The 21,913-nt window shown below is 45.9% G+C and overlaps 1 protein-coding gene across 2 annotated transcripts in view; it reads left to right on the top strand.

Moving 5' to 3' along the window:
• Positions 1–21,913, top strand: part of RASGRF2 (Ras protein specific guanine nucleotide releasing factor 2) — a 1,720,695-nt gene that overhangs the window by 1,599,784 nt on the left and 98,998 nt on the right. For both annotated transcript variants that reach the window (XM_078675315.1, XM_078675317.1), the window contains exon 24: positions 17,646–17,725. In XM_078675315.1, coding sequence (XP_078531441.1) covers positions 17,646–17,725 — 80 coding nt within the window. The remainder of the gene's footprint in view (positions 1–17,645; positions 17,726–21,913) is intronic.

Here is a 21,913-nt window from a genome sequence, read left to right on the forward strand (position 1 = left end):
CGTGCCTGTAGCCACTTCCACATACTATCTGCGTGTGTCAGTGGGGTCATGATGTGTGCATGAGGGCCCCAGACCCTACAACATTACATTGTGTTGTGTACAGCGAACGCAGCCATGTCCTCGTTGGCAGCGTGTTAGTGCTGGGACATGTAGCTTTGTCGTCACCTACTCAATGCGTGAGAGGAGTGGACTGGGCCTTGGTACATGGAGCCAAAGTGGGTGTGTGACTGGTAATTGCGTGCCACTGGGCGTGGCTCTGTATTGGAAATGTGCATCTGCATGTGTCTCTGTGGCAGTGTGGGTCTCCTTTGTGGGGTGTAGCTGGTCCCTGAAGGGTATTAGACACCCATGTATGTGATCTAGTTCGTCTTCCATGGGTTTGGATCCCACCCACACCTGTTCGGCCACCTCCATTTGGCATTCTGACACCTGGTGCCATGTGTGGGTTGGTGAAGTGTTGGGAGCCAGCCTTGCTTGTGGGTGCTTCCTGCTGTGTGGTCTGTTGCAGGGGCTGTGTTCTCCTCTATGTAGGTTGGCTGCCCTGGTCCTGGTGGTGGGTTGCCTGGGATGTCCATGGGCTGTTGTAGGGCGTCCGTGTCGAAGGTGTGGTGGTCCTCTCCGGCATCACTGAAGAGTTGTCAGCTCTGCTGGAGGTGTTGTGTGTCCCATGGCAATGTGAAGAGGAGATGCATGTTGACATTGTGATGACATGTATGTTGGTGCATTGTTCTTGTTTACATGCAGACTGTATGACAATGTACATTGTGACTGTTTTGGAGGTGCTGGAATTAGATGCAAGACTGTGGACATTTGGACTACATGACGGATGTGAGGTTGTACGAGTACATTTCCATCTCACAGTTGCCAGCTCTGTCAAATGTAGTTGGCATGTTTCTGCGCATGTGCAGAGCCAGTTGTGTCCTCTCTTCTGCAGTGTCGGGGTTGCACATTGATCCACATTGTCGTCAATGTGGATGTGCTGTAATTACTATATGTGTGTGTGCTGCAGTGTGCCACAGGGATCAGGGATATGATCCAGGGTCATTGTGGGTGTGCACTGTGCTACACATCGTTGTGCATGTGTGCCATTGTTCACCTCTGCCCCCGTCCCCCCAGTCCCTGGTCGTTACTCACCCTATTGGTGTTGTGTCAGGTCCTCCTGAGCTGTGTCCAGACTCCAGACTCCTTGCACCGTCTCCACACTAATGACTGTGGACTCCGTTTCCTCCAGCTCCTCCTGTGGCGCAGGACTCCCACCTCCTGTCGCCGTTGCTGCCTTCCTGTTGGCAGCGGCTTTGTGCCTGGTTTAGCTTTTCACATCATGCCAGGGCCTTTTGGCCTCCTCCATTGGCCTCCTCGACACTCCGTCTGCATTCACGCTAGTCTGGTTGTGGGTCAGTTGATGGTAGTGTTCTGTCACCTCTGTGCAATGGTTATCACATGTTCTTGTGAATATGCCCCTTAGTGTGTTAAACCAGCAAGCTCAATATTCTTGGACAAGTATATGCAAGCAGCTTCGACAATAGCGCAATTGAAAGACTGCAAAATGTATCTTTAGTTTACAGTAATTAAAAGAGTCTTTCTGACAATAGAATTAAAAATATTTCATGGTTTTATTGTCATTTCATAGAAGGAATGTTTGGAGAATTGTCAAAAAGAGTAGTTGTCTTGGCTAACTTTTCGAAAACTGGTTCTAAAGTGCTGTCTGTAGAAGCTGCTTTTTAGTTCTTAAATCACATCCCCCTTTTTAAAGATCTCTGTCAGTAGCCTATAAACATTGTTAAAATTCACTGAAACCTGTTGGCGGGTTGATTTCGCCAAGAGCTCCACTCCATTCCAGGTTTCCTTACTCACAGCTGCCCCTTGGCCAGTGATTCTTGGCACCAAGCTAAGCAGCAAAACACCAAATGCTCACTCCTGAACTGTGTTTTTTGGGGGGAATTTTTTGGCTGGTCTAAAGTGTGCGGGAGACAATACTGTGGTGTTCCGTCTTGTTGATGCTGCAGCTTTGTGGGCAACATATTTACGGTCATGTGCCCCAGCTGTATGTTTATGGCTATATTGGTTAAAAAACATTAATCAGGACTCTGCAATGGCTCCACAAAACGCCAGTTCTTCACGAGGAGTATGTGGAACGCAGGGGACAGTGAAGCCTCGCTTTGAAGAACATGGCACTCTACCAGAGAAAGATGCTGCACCGGATTTGACAGCCACGCTCATGGGCACAACACCTTCACAAGTGGGACCTCTTGAAGATGTTAAAAACAGGCGCAGTGAAGGATTTGATTGGAAGCCGCATCTAAAGAACTGGAACCAGGGAGGAGGAGCTTGGCGGGCATCCGTGATGGCCGCGTGAGCACAGCGCTCTCCGGACCCCCGCCACTCCCGGCATGATATCCTGAACATATCCTGATTCTTCACGAGGATTTGTGTAGAGGACGCTGGGCTGATCTTCCTGGGATTTTTGGAATTTGATTTGGACCCGGGGCGCCGAAGATACGACGACTCGAACTTTCGGGGTCCGCCCTTGAGGTGCGCCCGGGACTGGGTGCGGCACTGTGGCCGTCTTGGAGTTGAACAACAGCGGCAGGGGGATTGGACTTGTGGGTCCCCCTCTTAAGTTTCGGTTTCGATTCTGCCTCAGACTGAGACAACTGGCAGGGGAGTCTGGCCTTTGTTGGGTCCGGCACACGAGACGGCTGTCGGGCCTTTGACTAGCTTATTCTCCTTCCAGGCTAGTTCACTCCTAGTGGTACCCTCGCCGCTGCTTTTTGGTCCCGACGCCCTACTTTCCTGCGACCATTTCCATCGGGTCGAGTGAGTCTCCTGGTGACGCAGTCTCCGACATGGCGGGCAGAGGGGACCGAGAGACTCGGAAGACCAAGACGCCCCTGCGTGGGGGCCCGGTCCAGTCCAATGTTATGGACCGTTACACCCATTCGAAGGGGTCCCCTGGAGCCGCCCTGCCTGGCCCAAGTGTGGTTGACCACATTGTGGACGCGTCAACGGAGCCGTCCTTGCAGGACATCATGGGCGCCATTTCTGGCATGAAGGAAACAATAGGCCAACAGTATGAAGCTTTGGCCCACAAAATCGACACCGTGGCCATTGATGTGAACTTGATTCGGGCCGACCTATCTAAAACCAATGAGAAGGTGAAGTCATTGGGTCTCAAGTCAGCCAGCCTCACGGCAGACGTCTCGGAGATACAGACGGAGATTGGCAATCTCCGTAGGGTAAACGATTTCATGACCCGGCGCCTGGAGGACTTTGAGAACAGGGCACGTCGCTGTAATGTGCGTGTGGTTGGCGTTCCGGAGACTCCAGACCCGCACTCTGTTGATCTCCTGGTCGAGGACCTGATCCAGAACTACCTCTCTCCGTCTGGGTTGAGTAAATTCTTTGCAGTGGAACGTGCCCATCGTGTTCCGGGAGGCCAGGGTAAGCCGGGCGCCCCGCCGAGGCCTATTGTTGCGAAACTCTTCCACTATAGGGATCGGGACGCTATCCTGCAGGCATCGCGCGTGAAGGGCCCGGTGGCCTTTGAGAATGCCACGGTGAACTTTTACCCGGACTTTTCTCAACAGGTGCAGAAACAGCGTATGGGCTTCCGTGGAGTCAAGAAGCGCCTCCGGGACATGGGATTGCGCTATGCTATGCTTTTTCCGACCAGGCTGCGAGTTGAGTACAATGACCGAACCTTTTTCTTTGATCGGCCTGATTCAGTGAATGACTGGCTGGACTCTCTGCCGGACCGACCTCCTGCGACTGAGCCCGCCGACCACCCGGGTGGTGCTTAGGGTGGTGTAGAGAGCTGAACTACTTGTCTTTGCCCGGGTCTTCGTGTAGAGTAACTTCTTCTGGGATTTTATGCCTAAGTACCTCTACTGTCTGTGTGTTCTCCTCGTTATTTGTCTTGATCGGGGTGGCGGGTGGGCCAGGGCCTTTCCTCCTCCGGGGTCTTTTTGTAGAATGGGGGTTCTTGGGCGACAGGCACACTGCATGTTGGGGTGGCTTTTTAGCTTCTTGCAGGGGTGCAGGGTGGGGGGTGTTTCCTTGATTGTTGGGGGGTGGGTGGATGGGAAGTTTGATGTTTGTGTTTTGTTTTATCAAGGCGATTCTATCTTGCTAATGATGTTTTTGATGTCATGCTCATTGGGGGAGGGTTTCGGCGTTGCTGTGTGGGGTGGGGGGTAGCGGGTTGAGATTTATTTCATGGAATGTCAATGGTCTGGGGGATCGTATTAAGCGGGGTGTGGTGTTGCGATGTCTACGACGTTTGTCTCCGGATATTGTTTTTCTACAGGAGACTAATTTGGTGGGCAATACATGTCGTGCAATGAATAGGTGGGGCTATCGCCTCGCCGCACACTCGGGGTTTACCACGGGTTCCAGGGGGGTGGGTATCCTTGTTCGGGCTTCCCTCCCCCTGGCTATTGATGATGTGATCCTTGATGATCGGGGGCGTTACGCCATCCTCGTGGGACGCTATGAGGGTCGGACCCTTTCCTTGTTTGCAGTTTATGTGCCCCCCGGTCTACAGACCTCTACCTTTTCCGATTTGGGCCGGGTGTTGTTGAACCTCCCTGATAGTACTCTTTTCATAGCAGGGGACTTTAATTCTGTGTTCTCCGGTCTATGCGATCGTCACCCCCCTAGGGACACTCCTTCGGCCCAACAGTGGCTGGGCGGGTTTCTGGATACGTTTGGCTTGGTGGATTGCTGTAGGCTTATGCATCCTACTCAGCTTCAATACACTTTCCATTCTGGGGCCCATGGGAGTTTGTCTAGACTGGATTATTTCCTGATGCCTGCGGCGCAGTCGCCGGCGGTTCGCGAGATTAGACACCTCCCCCGGGGCATCTCTGATCATTCACCGCTCTGGCTTTGTTTTGAGGTTGGCGTGGAGGCGGCGGGCCGGGTGGCTCCTATCAACCCATGGTACCTCACCTCCCCCGAGACCCGCAGTCTCTTGATTAAGTCTTTGGACAACTATTTTCTAGACAACGAGGGGTCCGTCTCCTCTGCGATATCCCTGTGGGAGGCCTTTAAGACAGTGATTCGCGGGCAGGCCCTTTCCCTTATTGCTGAATCTAAAAAGGCGAGGAATCGGGAGGTGGTGGACCTTGAGAGGGAGATTGCTGAGATAGAGGCTGACCTGGAGTCGGATGTTACACCTGGTAAACTCCACGCCCTGGGTCTGAAACAATTTGCTTATAGGTCTTTGGTTACAGATGCGGCTAAACTGATGTTTCGAGAGCAACAGGGTCGCTTGTATGATGTGGGGGACAAAGCGGGTAAGTTGCTGGCATGGTTGGATAAGAAGGAGAGGGCGAATCGTGTGGTGCCTGTGATTCAGACTTTGAGTGGTGTGAGAGTGACCGACCCGGTTGGAATAGTTGAATGTTTTGCGGACTATTTTCGAGTGGTTTATTCCCCTGTGTCTGAACGGGATGTTGATGACTCTCGCCTTTTGTTGCGTGATATAGCTCTGCCCAGTGTTTCCGATTTAGACCGAGTCTCTTTGGAGTCCCCTTTCACTACGGACGAGATAGCGACGGCCATTCGCTCACTCCGTTCGGGCAAAGCTTTGGGCCCGAATGGATTGCCAATTGAACTGTACAAGCTACGTCCTGATAAGGTGGCGCCCTATCTTCGCACCATGTTTTTGGAATCCCGGGAGCGGGGTATTCTCCCATATGATCAGCGTCTGGCTACGATTGTTGTTATTCCCAAAGAAGGTAAACCTCGGGACCTTTGTTCGTCTTATAGGCCCATTTCCCTGTTGAATGTTGAACCCAAGGTTCTGGCTAAGCTTCTGGCTACCCGCCTCTTGACGGTCATCGGTGGCTTGGTTCATCCGGATCAATCCGGATTTATCCCGCATCGCAACACGGCTCTTAACCTACGTCGTCTCCACGGTGCTGTTGCGAGGGCGGGGCTTCTGACGGAGCCGGCCATTTTGGCTTCGCTAGACGCTTCGATGGCCTTTGATACGGTAGAGTGGCCCTATCTTTGGGCAGCTCTTGAGAAATTTGGTTTCGGACCTGAGTTTATTGGTTGGGTGAAATTGTTATACGCCGAACCCTTGGCACAGGTAGTGGTAAACGGTCGGGTTTCTGTCCCCTTCTGCCTTGGTAGAGGGACCCGTCAGGGATGCCCCTTGTCTCCGTTGCTTTTCGCGCTTGCCCTGGAACCGTTAGCTGCGTGGCTTCGATGGGAACCTTCACTCAAAGGGATCCGTTGGTCACCGGATTTTGAAGACCGCGTCTCGCTTTACGCGGATGGCATTCTTCTGTATCTTACTTCCCCGCGTAAATCTTTAAATGTCTTATTTGACGTTCTTACTTCGCTTGGTGCTAACTCAGGTCTGGTTATTAATTGGGCTAAGTCCTGTGTGTATGTACTCTCCGGTGTTTTGCCCCCATTACCGGACAGATTTCCTATCCAGGTCGTCCAGTCTGGCTTCAAGTATTTGGGGATCTTTATTACGCTGGACTCTTCACTCCGGTTCGAGCGTAATCTCCTCCCCCCGCTTCTTAGACTGCGACTGGATGTGGCCCGCTGGCGTAAACTACCCCTGTCTCCTCTGGGCAGGGCTGCCCTTTTTAAAATGATGTCTTTGCCACAATTCCTATACGCACTTCAAAATTCTTTTGACGACGTTCCCGCTACCTATTTCCGAGAGATCGAGAGTCTTCAAAGGCAACTGATCTGGGACGGGCGTCCACGTATCGCCCTTGCGAAACTTACTATCCCTTGGTACGACGGGGGCATGGCGCTCCCCGATATCAAGAGATATTATTGGGCTACCCAGCTGTCTGCCATTAACCACGCAATGTATTCCCCGGGTCGAGATCCGGCCTTTGAGATGGATAGACTCCAGCTGCCGGGAGGGGATTTTAATAGAGCGCTTTATTCCAGATCGGCTGGGCGCCATCTTACGGGCCCGTCCAGGACCGCAGTCAATGTGTGGCGCGCCGCGAATGTGAGTTTGGGATGGGAGAACCGACTGACAATGGCGACTCCGCTTTATGCTTCCGAACGTTTGGGATGTCTCTGGTCTACTAAGGGCTTTGACCGCTGGGATATGATTGGGATATGTAAAGTGGGTGATGTCTGTGTGAAGGGTAGAGTGAAGTCTTTCCAGGCCCTTAAGGCCGAATATGACTTGAGTGATAGAGAGTTTTTTCGATATCTGCAGGTCCGGCATGCTCTGGCCTCAGTTCTGACTCCTGATGTGACCCTACCCGAGTCCTCCCCCCTTGAGGATCGCATACTGGATGGACACCTGCCCGATAGCACTATCTCCCTGATTTATAAGAAACTGATTCACAATCGCGCTGACTTACTGCTCCGACTTAGGGAGGTTTGGGTCGGTGATGGGTTGGACTTGGATGACGAGGATTGGCAGTCGGCACTCTCTTCTCCGAAAGAGGTCGCCATCCCCGCCCGTCTACGTTTGGTTCAACTTAAGATCCTCCACCGGGTGTATGTAACTGGTCCGCGTCTGGTAGTAATGGGTTTTTCCCCGGATGGCTTATGCAAACGTGGTTGTGGGATGAGTGCTACATTTCTGCATATTCTTTGGGAGTGCCCGGTGGTAGCAGCCTACTGGATTGATGTGCTTGCGGTGATGACTGTTGTGACTGGTATTACCCTGCGGCCTGAGGCCCGACGATGCCTGTTGAATGTGTGGGAACCCACCGACTATTCTGTGGCCCAGACCAGATGGGCGACCTTGGGATACATGGTCGCGAAGCGGGACATTGCGCAGCTCTGGGGCGCATCCAGACCTCCCGACGTCTCGGTGTGGGAGGATAACATGGACTGGTCCATGTTCCGAGAGAAGACCGTCTATGTAGCTAGGGGCAGACCCAGGGCGAGGACAAAGATTTGGGGTCAGTGGAACGAATATCGTGGAGACATTTGTACCCCTCCCTTGGTTGACACTCCCGATGTTACCCTATCTCCCTAGGCTGGCGTTACCGAAATTTTTCATACTGTTCTAGGATTTTCCTGTCCTCCCCGCTGTCCCCCCCCCCCAGCCTTGCCGAGTCCCATTGATTGTGCTTTCCTCTTCCTGATTAGTGGCTTTCCCCTCCGCCTTCTGGGCTGACCTTGATTAATGTGCATTCGCCTTGTTTAGAGTTTGTTGTTGTTTTTTATGTTCAATATAGAAAATTGTTATGTCCTGTCCTATGTTCTGAGCAATATTTGGTATCTGATTTGTGCCTGGCCACGGAAGTGATCCTTTGCTTCTTATGTTGTGCGTTGCTATTAGCGGCCAGCCCGTGTGGTTGTAGGCCCATCTTTGTAATTTTTATTTGATTGCTCAATAAAAGTTTTTCACCAAAAAAAAAAAAAAAAGAACTGGAACCAGGAGAAGTTCCCCATCTGGCAGAAACCTTGATGGCGGCAGGTGCAGCAACCACAATGTCAAGTACATCTCTTCTCCCTTCACCTCTGGAGTGCAGTCGAGACCACGATCAGGACCCCTGCAGTGCCAAGCTGATGCTGAAGGCCTCACAACTTTGTGCCCTTGATTCACCGACCCCGTCTCAAACAGGATACTAACCTGGCGGTAACACTGCACTAATTGTGCAAGATGTCTTATCAGAGGCTTTACAGGATACCTCAGAGTCCACAAATGTAAGTACTGCTTTTGATATTACTCATTTGGTCAGGAGGGGCAATCATGCTGCTCGATCTTAGTGCCGCCTTCGACACTGTTAACACCAGCATTCTCCTTCACCGCCTCTATCAAATGGGAATTTCTGGGAAGGCCATGCACTGGCTCCAGTCTTTTCTGGAGAACCGCTCCTTTAAGGTTGTCGAGGGCACCACCCATTCAAAATTCTGGCCCTTGGATCAAGGTGTGCCCCAGGGCTCTGCTTTGAGCCCGACTCTTTTTAATATTTATATGCAGCCTTTAGCTGATATAGTGCACTCGTTCGGCCTTGACATAGTGACTTACGCCGACGATACGCAATTAGTCGTATCTATGAATCAGGCGGACTCTTCCTCTTCTAATTTAAGCAACTGTTTGGTAGCGGTCGCTCAGTGGATGGCTACCTCGCATTTAAAATTAAATGGCGAGAAAACGGAGCTCTTGATGCTAGGCAACTCAGCCATTCCCAGCCCTCTATTGGACTGGCCCTCGTGTATGGGCCCCCCGCCCCAACCAAAGTCCCATATAAAGAGTCTAGGCATCTGGCTGGACACTAACCTCAGTTTTTTGCAGCAAGCTACTACTCTGTCCGCCACATGCTTTGGGCTCATGCGTATGCTGAGAAAGGTGTTACCACTTCTCCCCTTCGAAGCTCGCAGAGTAATGGTGCAAGCCATTATTTTGTCCCGTTTGGACTATGGGAACTCCCTATATTTAGGGGCTCCCACCTCCACAATAAGGAAGTTGCAGGTGACACAAAATGCCGCAGCCCGCCTCTTATTAGGCCTCAACAAACGGCAATCAGGTACCATGGCCCTGAGGAAACTGCACTGGCTTCCCATTAAGGCCAGAGTGTTGTTTAAATCCCTGTGTATCATGCACAAAGCCATGTGGAAGACTGCCCCTACCATGATCTGCTCCCTAGCAAACCCCTACCTTCCTCACAGATCACTGCGATCTAGTACTGCTTTTCTAGCTACTGTCAATAAGATCAGACGCACCAGATGGGGTGGGCGTTCCTTCTCCTGGAATGCCGCAAAGGAATGGAACTCTCTGCCCACTCTCCTTCGCAGTGAACCCAGCCTTTTAAAATTTCGGAAGGATCTGAAAACTTATCTGTTCATTTAACTTTCCTCCCTTTTCAATAGTCTGACGGTACACAGCGCTACGAGGCCTCCGGGTTGTTTGCGCTCTATAAAACCCGATTAATAATAATAATAATAAGGGGTATTGACGGCGTGGGCCCGCCATGTTATGCTCCTAGCGAGGAGTTAGATGAGGATTCATCAGGTGAAAGCAATAATGGAGTCTCAAGATGTCATTCCAAGGTAAGGGTGGATTTAAAGATACCGGCTGAAAGAGATCTCCTATCTGTCGATGGTAGTCCTCTGAGTCTTGTGGCTGCTACTGCACAGTCTGAGAGTAGTATGCTGCCTATCTTACAAGGAGAGATTACCTCTGTTCAAGGGGGGGGGGCATTGCTTAAAGATGATAATAAATTAAGACAATCTAAGAGGAAAAAACCCACAGATCATGCCTCAGCACATCAATTATTCAAGCCTGCTAGACAGCGTCAGCCTGGTAAGGTAGGCGATCAGGTCGCCAAGAGCAGTCCACTCAAGAAATGGGTGACTTCACAGGGAGAAGTTAAATCAATTATATCTCGATTATCTGCTATGCTCTTAGGATCAGAAGTGAAAGAACAGCGCCCACAGCAACAGGCTCAACACTCTCAACACCTTTGTTCCACCCCAAATATTGCTTCTCCCTCAGAGGTATCTTCTGGAACTTTAACTGACCATTCCCTCTTACTTATGAACAAGAAGGGGCATATGCAGGATATGGAGGAAGCTGTACCAGAACCATTTTTAGGATCAATTATGATAGCCCTACACGTCCAACGAGTTGAGGCGCAGGCCTATTACACCCAGACAAGAGCGGATAATTTACAGATGCAAAAGTCACTGAATGAGGTTTTCGGACAGATCAGTAACCTTGCAACTGATGTGGCAGACTTACAGCAAAGGGTTGCCTATAATGAGGAAATGGCGTCACCAACAGTTAAGTCTATTGAGAATCATGAGGGGCAGCTGAAATTTCTCCAAATTAAGATTGAGGACATTAAAAACGGACACAGTAGGAACAACTTGAGGATTTTTGGGATACCAGAAGGCAAAGAAGGCTCTGACCCCCGGCAGTACATGGTCCAATTGTGCAGGAAGGCTTTTCCCAATGTGAGCAATTGGGACTGGGATTCGCAAATACAGCGCGCTCATTGGCTTCCTTTTAACCGTAATGCCTCTGGGACTAAGGTAACACAGCCCCGGCCTATACTGATATATTTGGGGAACTTCCTTCTGAAACAGGCTGTTTCTCTTACAGCCTGACCAACAATGCCCTTCTTAGTTGACAATCTGTCAATTGTTGCACGGTCAGACTTATGTAGATCCACAATGGACCGGCGATGTAAACTCCGGCAGATTATTGATCCATTGAAAGCCGCAGGGGCTCAAGCTTTCCTGCAGGAACCTGCCTACCTCAAAATGATCAAAGATGGTCAGTCTCAGATGTGCTTCTCCAAAGAAAATGCAGCCCAGACTTTGGCTCGGTTAAGGGGGACGAACAATCACATTTAACATTTAAATAATGTATGAAAATAATTGCATATTAGCTCAATTTTTTTCTATATTCCCCCGTCTTTTTCTCTCTTTTCCCATCCCCCTTTTCTGGCACCATCGATTCTGATGGATTATAAAGGGGAAGGGAGATAAATGGTTATAGTTAGCTTTCTGCTGTTGTTCTCACTTAATTTTTAGTCTCTGCCATATCTTTCAATTGTGTTGATTTCTCTGCTGGGTGGGGTTCCTGGGTGGATGGACTGGGGGCTCTTTCTTGGCTGTTTCCATCAACGGCTCCTGAGTGGGATGATTCCTTCCTTAGGGCACGGGGAGGGGTGGGTATTAATGGGTTGGTGGCTGCAGTGGGCGACGACACTGCGATTGATTTTGCTGGTGGCCTCTTGCAGGCAGTCTGGCTCACATGCAGAGGGTGGCGGGGGGAATAGGTCATAGTCAGGGAGTTATCGCAGGATATGCAAAGTTTACATTGGAATACCAAGATTTTTGAATCCAGATTTTTGTATATTATTTAGATGGCTAAGATTCAATGCATGGAGTGGAATGTGTCAGGGATTAATGCACGGTCTAAGCGAAAATTGGTACGGGAGGAGATTGGATACTATAAACCCCATTTGGAGGCTCTAACGGAGACTCATTTGGCCTACAAAGATTGGGCCCTACTTAAGAAGCTAGGTTATAACATAGTTGCCTGTACATCCCAGAATACAGCAATTTGAGAGGTGGCGGTTATGTCTTTTAAAGAAATTTCAGGACCAGGTGTTAAAGACTGCGGCAGACTCTCTAGGAGATGGGTATTAATGCAGCTGTTTTTACATTCATTTAAATTTCTACTCTGTGTTGTCTATTGAACAAACACTGACGAGCTCGAAACATTTGATACACTTTCATTTGAATTATTGAGCTGGGTGGGAGAATTGATTCTAATGGGTGATTTTAAGCATGTAATGAACTACAGTATTGACTCTACTAATCGCAGGGCTACTGTATGCAAACCTAGAACTCGGACCTCCCTTAACGACCTAATTAAGTTATATGACATCTACGATGCTTGGTAGACTTTATACCCAACAGACCCTGGCTATGCATATTACTCTCATCCTCAAAAGCATTACTCAAGGATAGATATAGTCTTTATTAAACGTTTGTGGTTAGAAAATATGGAAATGTCTGCATGTCCAAGGGTAGTTTCAGATCATAATCTGATTTATTTTCACTTTTCACTTGATTTGAACTTTGACAGGCCCAATAGTCCTAGGTTTACCTTCCCTCGCCATCTACTAACCTATAGTGAATACATACATTTTATCTTGGGTTTACTTAGGGAATTTTTAAATATTACTGGGGGATCGGCTTCGCCTACAATATTATGGGACACCATGAAAGCATATGTCCGTGGTATAACGTTAAAATATGTGGGTAAGCAAACTAGAGCCACCACCGAAGAAGCTTACTCACTACACCAAATGATTCGCCAACTTGAACTACTTAATGCACTTAGAATTACTCAGGGTGCTACAGATGTACGTAAAGTATTTGCTCAACTCATAGAGGTACGATCCCGTGCTGGACGCAGACTGAGGGAGCAGATAGCTGCTTTATTTGTAAAATACAGGAGGCTCCAATACAAATATGGGAAAAAGGGTTGGCTATGTATTAGCGTATCAAATTACAGAACAATGAAACAAGGGTAAAATTCAGGCCATTAAGGGAGTAGATGGCAAGCTTTGACCACACTCATTTTGGAACAATTCTCTCTGTTTTATAGGAAGCTATATAGCCATTCGTAAGAGTTTGATCACTATAAATGTGTAGAATATATTAAACAGTGCCACCTACCATGTCTTACGGAGGACCAGGCAGAGGACCTTTATATAGATATCTCAAGGCTGGAAATTGAGGCTGCCTTAATGGCACTACCCTCGGGTACGGCAGCAGGGGAAGACTTGCTGCCTACCGAGTTTTATAAGACATTCAGAGAGATACTGAGCGCGGGACTTACCTTTGTTAACCAATTAATTCAGGCAGAAGGGGCTGTTCCAGAAAGCTGGGACACCACTAATATTGTGGTCTTTTTAAAAAGGCTAAACCTGCCAATGATTTGGGATCATATAGGCTCATTTAATTGATTAACACTGATGCTAAAAGGTTTTCTAAACTATTGGCCTGCCGTCTCGCTCCAGTAATTTCAGTCTTAGTATCCCCACAGCAATACGGATTCGTCCCAGACAGAGATACCACTCCGCATATCAATAAAGCAATTGCTGCATTTGACATTGCTGAGAAATGCAATATCAACATGGGTATGATAGCACTCGATGCCGAGAAGGCATTTGGCAGGTGTTGCGTGGGACTGCTTCTGGGCCACCCTGTCTGCCTTTGGTATAGGGGTAGATTTTATTAAACGGATTCAGGCACTTTATAAGATCCCACTCGCTTGGGTGCCACATGCTGGGAGCTACTCTGGATTCTTTTGGATCTTTTGCGGGACAAGACAGGGGTGTCCACTCTCCCCCCCTTGTTTTGCTCTTTATATAGAGCCCTATTTACAGTCCCTCCTTAGGAATACAGATATTCAATCATGGGCTCTCCGTGATCAACAACTGGAATTAAACGCATATGCCGACGATGTGTCAATTTTCCTTTCAACCCAGCAACAGCAGTCACTCAGACTACTCTCGAAGCATGTATTTTTGGCGATTTCTCAGGCTATAGGCTGAATTTATCTAAAACTCAAATTCTTTTGAATTTCACTCCTAATACTCCACTTCTAGTGGCCACTACCTCAGCAGTGTATTTATGCATTAGGCTGTGCTGTACGATCTCTAATATTATTAAATTAAATTACGAAAATTTGTTATCTACAATGATTTCTAAACTTAAATCATGGAATAAATTACCGCTCACCATTATTGGGAGAGTAAATATTATTAAAATGAATATTCTCCCCAAATTTCTCTATTTTTGTATGGCAATTCCGCTGATGTTCTTGAATTCTTTTTTTTTTTTAAATGCCTGGAAGGCGCTATTGGTAGTTTTATATGGGATTACAGGAGGGCAAGGCACGCTAGCTGATTTCTAAAATCTCCCTATAGAGAGGTGGGCTCTCACTTCTGGATTTTATGCTATACTTTTGGGCTGCTTTTACTGGACCATTGCGTAGTCTACTGACTTACGGGGAGCCAGATTCAACATCACTCTGCTACCAGCTGGCCCTTGGAGCAGAACTTAGGCTTTTCTTTTATCGACTAGATGATCCCAACTACTACAAAAGGGTGCGTTTCAAAATACTTACAGATATTATTTTCATTTGAAAGGGGATTTGTAAGAAATATTCTTTTGGTTTTATTAACAAAGATACCCCCACATGGGACAACCTTGCTTTTCCCCTTGTTTCTCGAGATCCACCCTGTAGAGTCTGGGAAAATTGCGGAATTATAACAATGGGTCAATTATTTGATCCGAATGGCTTTAGGTCCTTTTCGGACTTACAAGATGCCTTTGGGCTCACCTTTCATTCTTTGTTTAAATACCTTTAACTGAGGGACTACATACGAACAAGCAGCGAACATGCAAAGGACATTGCCAGCTCAGAGCTGTCTTCATGCTATTTTAAGCCTGGTATTAAACCTACAATAAGTACAATGTAGCAGGCATTTCTGCAGTTTGCTATTGAAGACATTCCATTATTAACATCAAAATGAAGCAGACTCCTTTCGTCTGAAGTATCGGTTGGAGAAATTCAGATGGTTTCAGATTCGCTTGACAGCTCCGTGCACTCCCTCAATCTTAAGCTACAACGGTGGCGTACGTTGTGTCTTCTATATTATACCCCAGATGTAATCTTAACATAGGGAGCAACTGCCCTTACAGATAGAACAAGATGTTCTAAATGTAATCTTTTTGCTGCTGATGTCCTGCACATGTTCGCACCTTGCACCTGTTTACAAAACTTTTGGGAAGGGGTGATGAACTGTGTGTAGCTAACTCTGGGCTTTTCCATATAATTATCTGTTAAGGAGTAAATGATGGGTATTAAGTATGGACTCGAGAGAGGGTCTCAGAAATTCAATACAATTATGCTGGTATCCGCCAGACTTTGTATTGCTAGACCATGGATCTCAGGGAATGCTCCTGAAGATTCAGAATGGTGCTCGCTTATTTATAAGATATATGAATTTACCACCCTATTTTCTTGTAGTGGCCTTAAGGATTGCTCTGACCCAGTGTTAGCCCTGCCTTCCTCGGTTGACCCGATAGCCCTCCCCTCCACCCCCCGAAGTGCGGGTCTAATTGTGCCCCATAAGGATGTAATGTGAATATTAAATAACTTGTTTGTTGTGTTTGCATACTTACATTGGGAAAGGGGGAGTTATTGTGCATTCTGGGCATTTCCTATTAAGGCAATTAACACCATAGAGACACCCCCAATATGAAGTCTGTAAGTGTATCAATTTTATCAAAGTACTTACTTGGTAGCAAACATGCCCAAGTGCAGAGGTGATATATATGGCCTGCCGTGCATTATAAAGATTTTGCAAGTTACCTAGGAGTTCCGTAACCATATAGAGGAATGATGCCAAAGACCGAGTTCTTTTATAAGATTATGAAACTCCCAGGTGACTTGCAATATCGTTATCCTGTAACCCATGAGCTTTACCACATATAATACATGGTCACCCCATCACCTTTCCCACAAACCACTAAAAACCTTGGTTCACAGCTCTTTCATATGAAAGAGCGAGCATGTTTTCAAACATGAAGAATATAAAGAAATCCTCTACTGCAAAATGAAACACATCAACAACCTGTTCGATATTTGTTGTAAACAGAAATTAGAAACAGTTCAATACAAGTCAGTTTTTACAAAAAGAAAAAGCTGCAGTGGCCAGAACATGCAGAAAGATTCTAGAAGGAGTGTAAAAAATAATTATGTTTTCTCTGCTTGTTATTTTGGGCTAGAGAAGTAGAGCAGAAGAAAGAAAATCAACCTTTCTCATTTCGTAGTTCTAAACAGCTGCTTCAGTTAATGCCCCAAGAGCTGACCTGCCTTTCACCTCGACTGCTGACTCGGACAGCAAACGTTGTTATGTCAGAACTCGACTGTAATAACTCTATATTAGCTTAAATATGTCACTCCTTTTTTCTTCTTTTTACTTGCATTTTGTACCCCTTCTGCATACATTTACGAATGTTATATAATGATTGCCTTATTATATAGATCTTTTAATTATCAATACGCATGTTCATTATGATATGATTTCATTTTTGTGCAATGGTATGTCTGCATTTTCCTAGAGTTTGAAGGTAATCTGTGAACCAGCAGCAATTCTGCTCAATGTACTGTTAAATCCCTAGAGTCTCTTCTATGGATGGGTGGTAATACAAAATCAAATGATTCTCAATTTACTTCACTACTCTTTCCCTGTGGCATAAGAGATTCCAGAGGTGGGATTTCCGGATTTGACACTTATTGTAGAACTCAAACCATGTTAGCTTGGATGTATGATGTTACAACGCATGCTTTTACAACGCATACCTTTACAACGCATTTTTTACAACGCAACATCCATTACAACGCATTCCATTACAACGCATGCCATTACAACACATTTTTAAAAACTGCCCTTACAACGTATTCCATTACAACGCATACTACCTTTACAACGCATACCATTACAACGCATAACATTACATTGCATGTATGGTAAGTATTGCATAGTGTAGGGGTAAAAATTACTATTCTAAATCCAGGGGGGTGCAACAGTAGGATAAGTGTTGGATAGTGTAGGGGTAAAAATTACGATTCTAACTCCAGGGGGGTGCAACAGTAGGGTAAGTGTTGGATAGTGTAGGGGTAAAAATGACTATTCTAACTCCTGTGGGTGCAACAGTAGGGTAAGTGTTGGATAGTGTAAGGGTACTATGCGTTGTAATGTTATGCGTTGTAATGGTATGCGTTGTAAATACATGCCTTGTAGTGGTATGCGTTGTAGTGTCAGGCGTTGTAATGGTTGCATTGTAATGGCATGCGATGTAATGGATGTTGCGTTGTAAAAGTTTCGTTGTAATGGTAGTGAGTATTAAAAGTTGTGTTGTAAAGGTTGTTTCCCTGTTAGCTCACCACTCAACTCTGAATCTCACCCTCATCTTTCAAGCAGCACGATATGAAACCTCTTCTACCAGTTGCCTCTCTTTTTTGCTTCTGTGTCATATTATGTTTTAGTATTTTGTAGCATATTCGTTCAAAGGATGCTAGCTATGTGATGCATATTATGTATGTGTCTCTTTTAATGTGGGGTTACTTTAAAACATGCACCTCTGTTCTCTGTTTCTAGACAAAAGCACTTATGGACAAACTGCAAAAGACGGTTTCTTCAGAAGGAAGATTTAAAAATCTCAGAGAAACACTAAGAAAGTATGTTTTTACAAACTCTCTGCGTTATTTCTAACATGTTAATTTTGTAACCTTTGTGCACATTTCATTGGCAATATGGTTCTGTAGTCATTTCACTTTTGCTCGCTGCTTCTTTTGAAACTGGTGGTTTGTGTGAATCCTTGAGGAAGAATGAGAAGCATCAGGAATGGGTGCTTGTAGTGGGAAGGAGCTTACACACTCTCCTATGTATTATGTTATGAGATTTAACACAATGAACTACCGTAAACAGACCACACGATAAACCATTCTAGAATATAGAGTTTGAGTAACAGAGAAAAAGTTATTCATTTCCAGTTTTGGTTTAAGCATTAGTTGATGTCAAGCAAAGTGATGTCTCCAGTAAGAGTATAAAGGTGTCCTGGATGCTCTAAATTGCTAACTCCAGAAGCACGGGCTTGTCCAGTCTCGGTCTAATCCAACAGTAGAATTGCTGATCATTCCCTAAAACGAAGCCTACATGCTCTATCATACTCGCAGAAATGTTTCCCGTTAATTGTTTTAGGAAACTCTCCGGGAATCCCTGTTAGCAATGGTCTTTGAATACAACATAACATCCACAAGAATCATATAGTTAGTTTAAAAGAAGGTATGGAGCGGTCTAGCTGATCAAGCTCCCTTCCACGTGTTAAACAAGCAGAGATCATCTCTATGCGGAGACGATGGGCATTAATCAAGGACCTCTCCGCAATCTCTTGCTGGTCTTGGTTTTCTCCGGAATCGTGTCAGCCATCCCAGTCTCCAGAAACTCCATTCTATGGTGGTGGTACCTAGAGGAAGGAGGGGGGGTCACTTTCTTTGAACACTGTCCACAAGTCCGCTAATACAAAAAACACACATTTGAGACCTCAGTACAGGTGTGACAAGGCAGTATTGCCTGAGGGGATTCAACTCTGCCGGATCATAGGTGGTCCGGTGTTCCTACCCCTGGGACAACTCGGTGCAGAAGTTCTGAACCCAGCTTAAAATCACCATGTCTACTAGGGGCGGCTGGTAGGAAGGGTGTAACTAGAAAAATGTGTACAGCATTTCATCATAGCTGCTTACTCATTCCCACCAATGTCAACAGGGTGAGAAACCTTCATGATCAGATATCAGCAAATGTTTATTATGGTCATTTTAAGTTAACATTTACCAGTCTTAAAAAAGTATGCTGGTTGTGTGCCCCTGGCATTTAATGATCTTTCTTTTGAATCCCTTGTGAAAGAAGGTCATAACAAGCACTGGAGGTTTAAGTATTTTCTACCTAAGGGCATCGGCGTTATGTCTCTTGAAAGACAAGCTAACGAAACCATATAAATGCCAGGAATGAAGCGCATAAATGCAGACTCATAATTCATTCAATCTAATGAGCCCAGTAATGAGAAACACCACTCCCATCGGATGGGGAGGTTACCCGGAACACTGCTAGAGTCGTGTCCCACCTGGAGATTTTACCTGCAATCAACAGGTGAAGTATCCAGGTGAACAAGTATGGGAAATATTCAGGAATCGTATGGTAAATCCAATGCCTGCAAGTTATTCACCCAACATTTGTAATCCGAATTATTCCCCTCTCCCAGAATTGCTAGAACCCCCCCATAACAATAGTTTAGTGGGAGGGAAACAGCGGGTATTATTGCGGACCATTCGTGTGAGGGCCACTACACAAACGTCAGGAGGCTGCTGCAGGCCAGCCCGTACACCCCGACAGTGGCCAGGACATGGAACAAAAGACTGAAGTGTCACAGATACACTCACCACAACAGAAAACTGAAGCAGGGAAACACACCGAGCGGACACCCTTCTCCCTTGCTTGGCTCACAGCGGGATTGGAGCAAAAGAGGATCTTGGAGAGGCCAAGACAAGGAGAGCAAACAGAGACCTAAAAAATTTCTGTGGGTTAAAAGATGAAAACCAGCACATGGAAGGTTAACAATAGCAGCCATAAAGAACAAAAGCAGTGATCATCATTAAAGTACTCAAATGGAGCTGAAATGACTGAATATTTTACAGATGTTAATGATTGTGAATCAATCAGTAGGAAATCAGGATGAAGCAAACACAGAAGCAAGGTCATCAAATGAACAGCGTTATGCATATGCGTGGCTTCCTATTTAATTTAGAATTCAATAGAAGGTTGAAAAACACAGGAACCAAACTGGCAACGTCAGTGGAAAATAAAAGGACACACACACCCACCCCCGCCCCCTTGGTTTTTGCCAGTATGATTACTATGCCAGCACTTTAAGCTTTTTTTATATATGTGAATAATAAAATAAAAAATAGCACAAAGTGTTTTCTAATTGTCTTGTCATTTTTCGTATGTCCAATGAAAGACATTTATTTTCTTTGGGTCCATTGACTGTATTGAGAATACTTGTGCTCTAAGCAACCAGTTTCTTTTTATTTAATTTTACTGTGCCAAATTCGGGACAGTTGTTTGGGTTTCCACTGTTATTATTTGACCTTTGGGGATAGAGCTTTTACTGTGGCAGTTGCCCGTAAATTGAAAACATTTTCTACTTCCACTGCACTTAAAAACTGTTTTGCTTTTTTGTTAAAGTTTAGTAAGACTCAGAAAAATCTTTTTGTGTCTCCATTTTGTTAGTCTGGATCTTTGAATTTTTTCTTGAATTTCATTTTCTTATTTCACTTGTTTTACTTTTTTCCCGTCTTGATCAATTGTTTTTGTTTCTCGTATGTGTGCTCTACAAATAAAATGATCCTTAAACACAATGTAACATTGCATAATGCCACTTACGCTACCCTTGACTTTTTGTTTAATGGTAGTCCACAATACTGTTCCTTTTTCTGATCGTTTTATTTAGCATTTGGAAAGTAATGCAAAGTACAATGTGATCCACGAACGATTATTTTATATTATGTGTAGTTTAAAGTGACAGTAGTTTTTCTTTCTGCCAGTGCTTTGCTGATGTGAAGCATGAAGGGGAAATGTTGATATCCCCTATGATAAAAAAATGTTTCCCAGAGGTGGATAGTTATTTTGTAACAAAAAATAAATACATTAAGCTGTTTAAAAACACACACACACACATCCCAGTGACAGTTTATTGGGTGTACTTTTTTTCAAGCATCAGGCCAGAGAAAGTCTGGACTTAGTGCACTACGCTTTCCTGGGTTCCTCTGCAACTGAATGTCTTACATTGGCAGAGGATTTGCAGTTATGTATGAGATTATTCCCTCTCAGTGGGATTAATTTCATATTTTTCTGGCAATGTGTAATGACAAACGCATGGCTACCCCTGCAATATTTTTTTTTAAACTATATAAGCCCGGGGAAATTACCAGTAGGAGGACAAACACAGCACAGAATATATTACAGTTATCTCTAATCTAAACAGACCCGCTCGCAGCGCATCGGTTAGGGAAACCCTTGCCAAGCTTACCCACTGTTGGTACTTCACACCTGCACATGTGGTTTGGTGGAGGAGGGGATACGATGACCAGTGTTGGCGCCACTGTGGGGCGTCCGGCACTCTTATACAATTACAGTAGCACTGTCCTAAACTACACCGCTACAGGACAGAAGTGCTCATGGACATAGGTCATATATTTGCCCCCACCTGCCTGCGTCCCGAGTTACATTCTGTTAAGAAGTTACCTAATCAAATTAACTTATCCACTGAAGTCTAGGAGAGGGAGGGCTATTACCTCAGCACTTCCTGCCTGTAAACAAGTTTTGCTATCCATATGTCGTACAGAAACCGTTCCCACACATACGTATTATTTGCACCAGCTTTGGGTCCTACTTGGTATGGAAAAGCTGACCTCTATTGTGGAACACATTGTTCCAACTTCTAAAAAGACTTGAGGGACATGTCTAAAACTTCTATCTCGTACCTTTAGAGAACTCTCCTGCCCGGTATATCTATGTGTCCTACTTACCGTAGACAACCCCGGGTCATCTTGGCCCCTTGTTGAGCTAAAACGGTGTTGCAACATAGATATTTGATTACCTGCATCTCTGCATTCCATTGGTCTTCATTTTCGTTCCTTCCCCTTACTTTACTCTAACTCCCCTCCTCACTCCCCCTCTTTTTTCTTCCCCATTCTTTTTCTGTCCTCATAATCTTGTTGCCCCCGCCGGCCACTGGTTGTAGGTGAGTATATTGTTTTTCTTCTCAGTGCAAAAATTCAATAAAAATCTATGTAATAATAAAAATTTGG

This window comes from Lissotriton helveticus, chromosome 2_1 (assembly GCF_964261635.1).
Source record: "Lissotriton helveticus chromosome 2_1, aLisHel1.1, whole genome shotgun sequence".
Classification (NCBI taxonomy): Eukaryota; Metazoa; Chordata; class Amphibia; order Caudata; family Salamandridae; genus Lissotriton; species Lissotriton helveticus.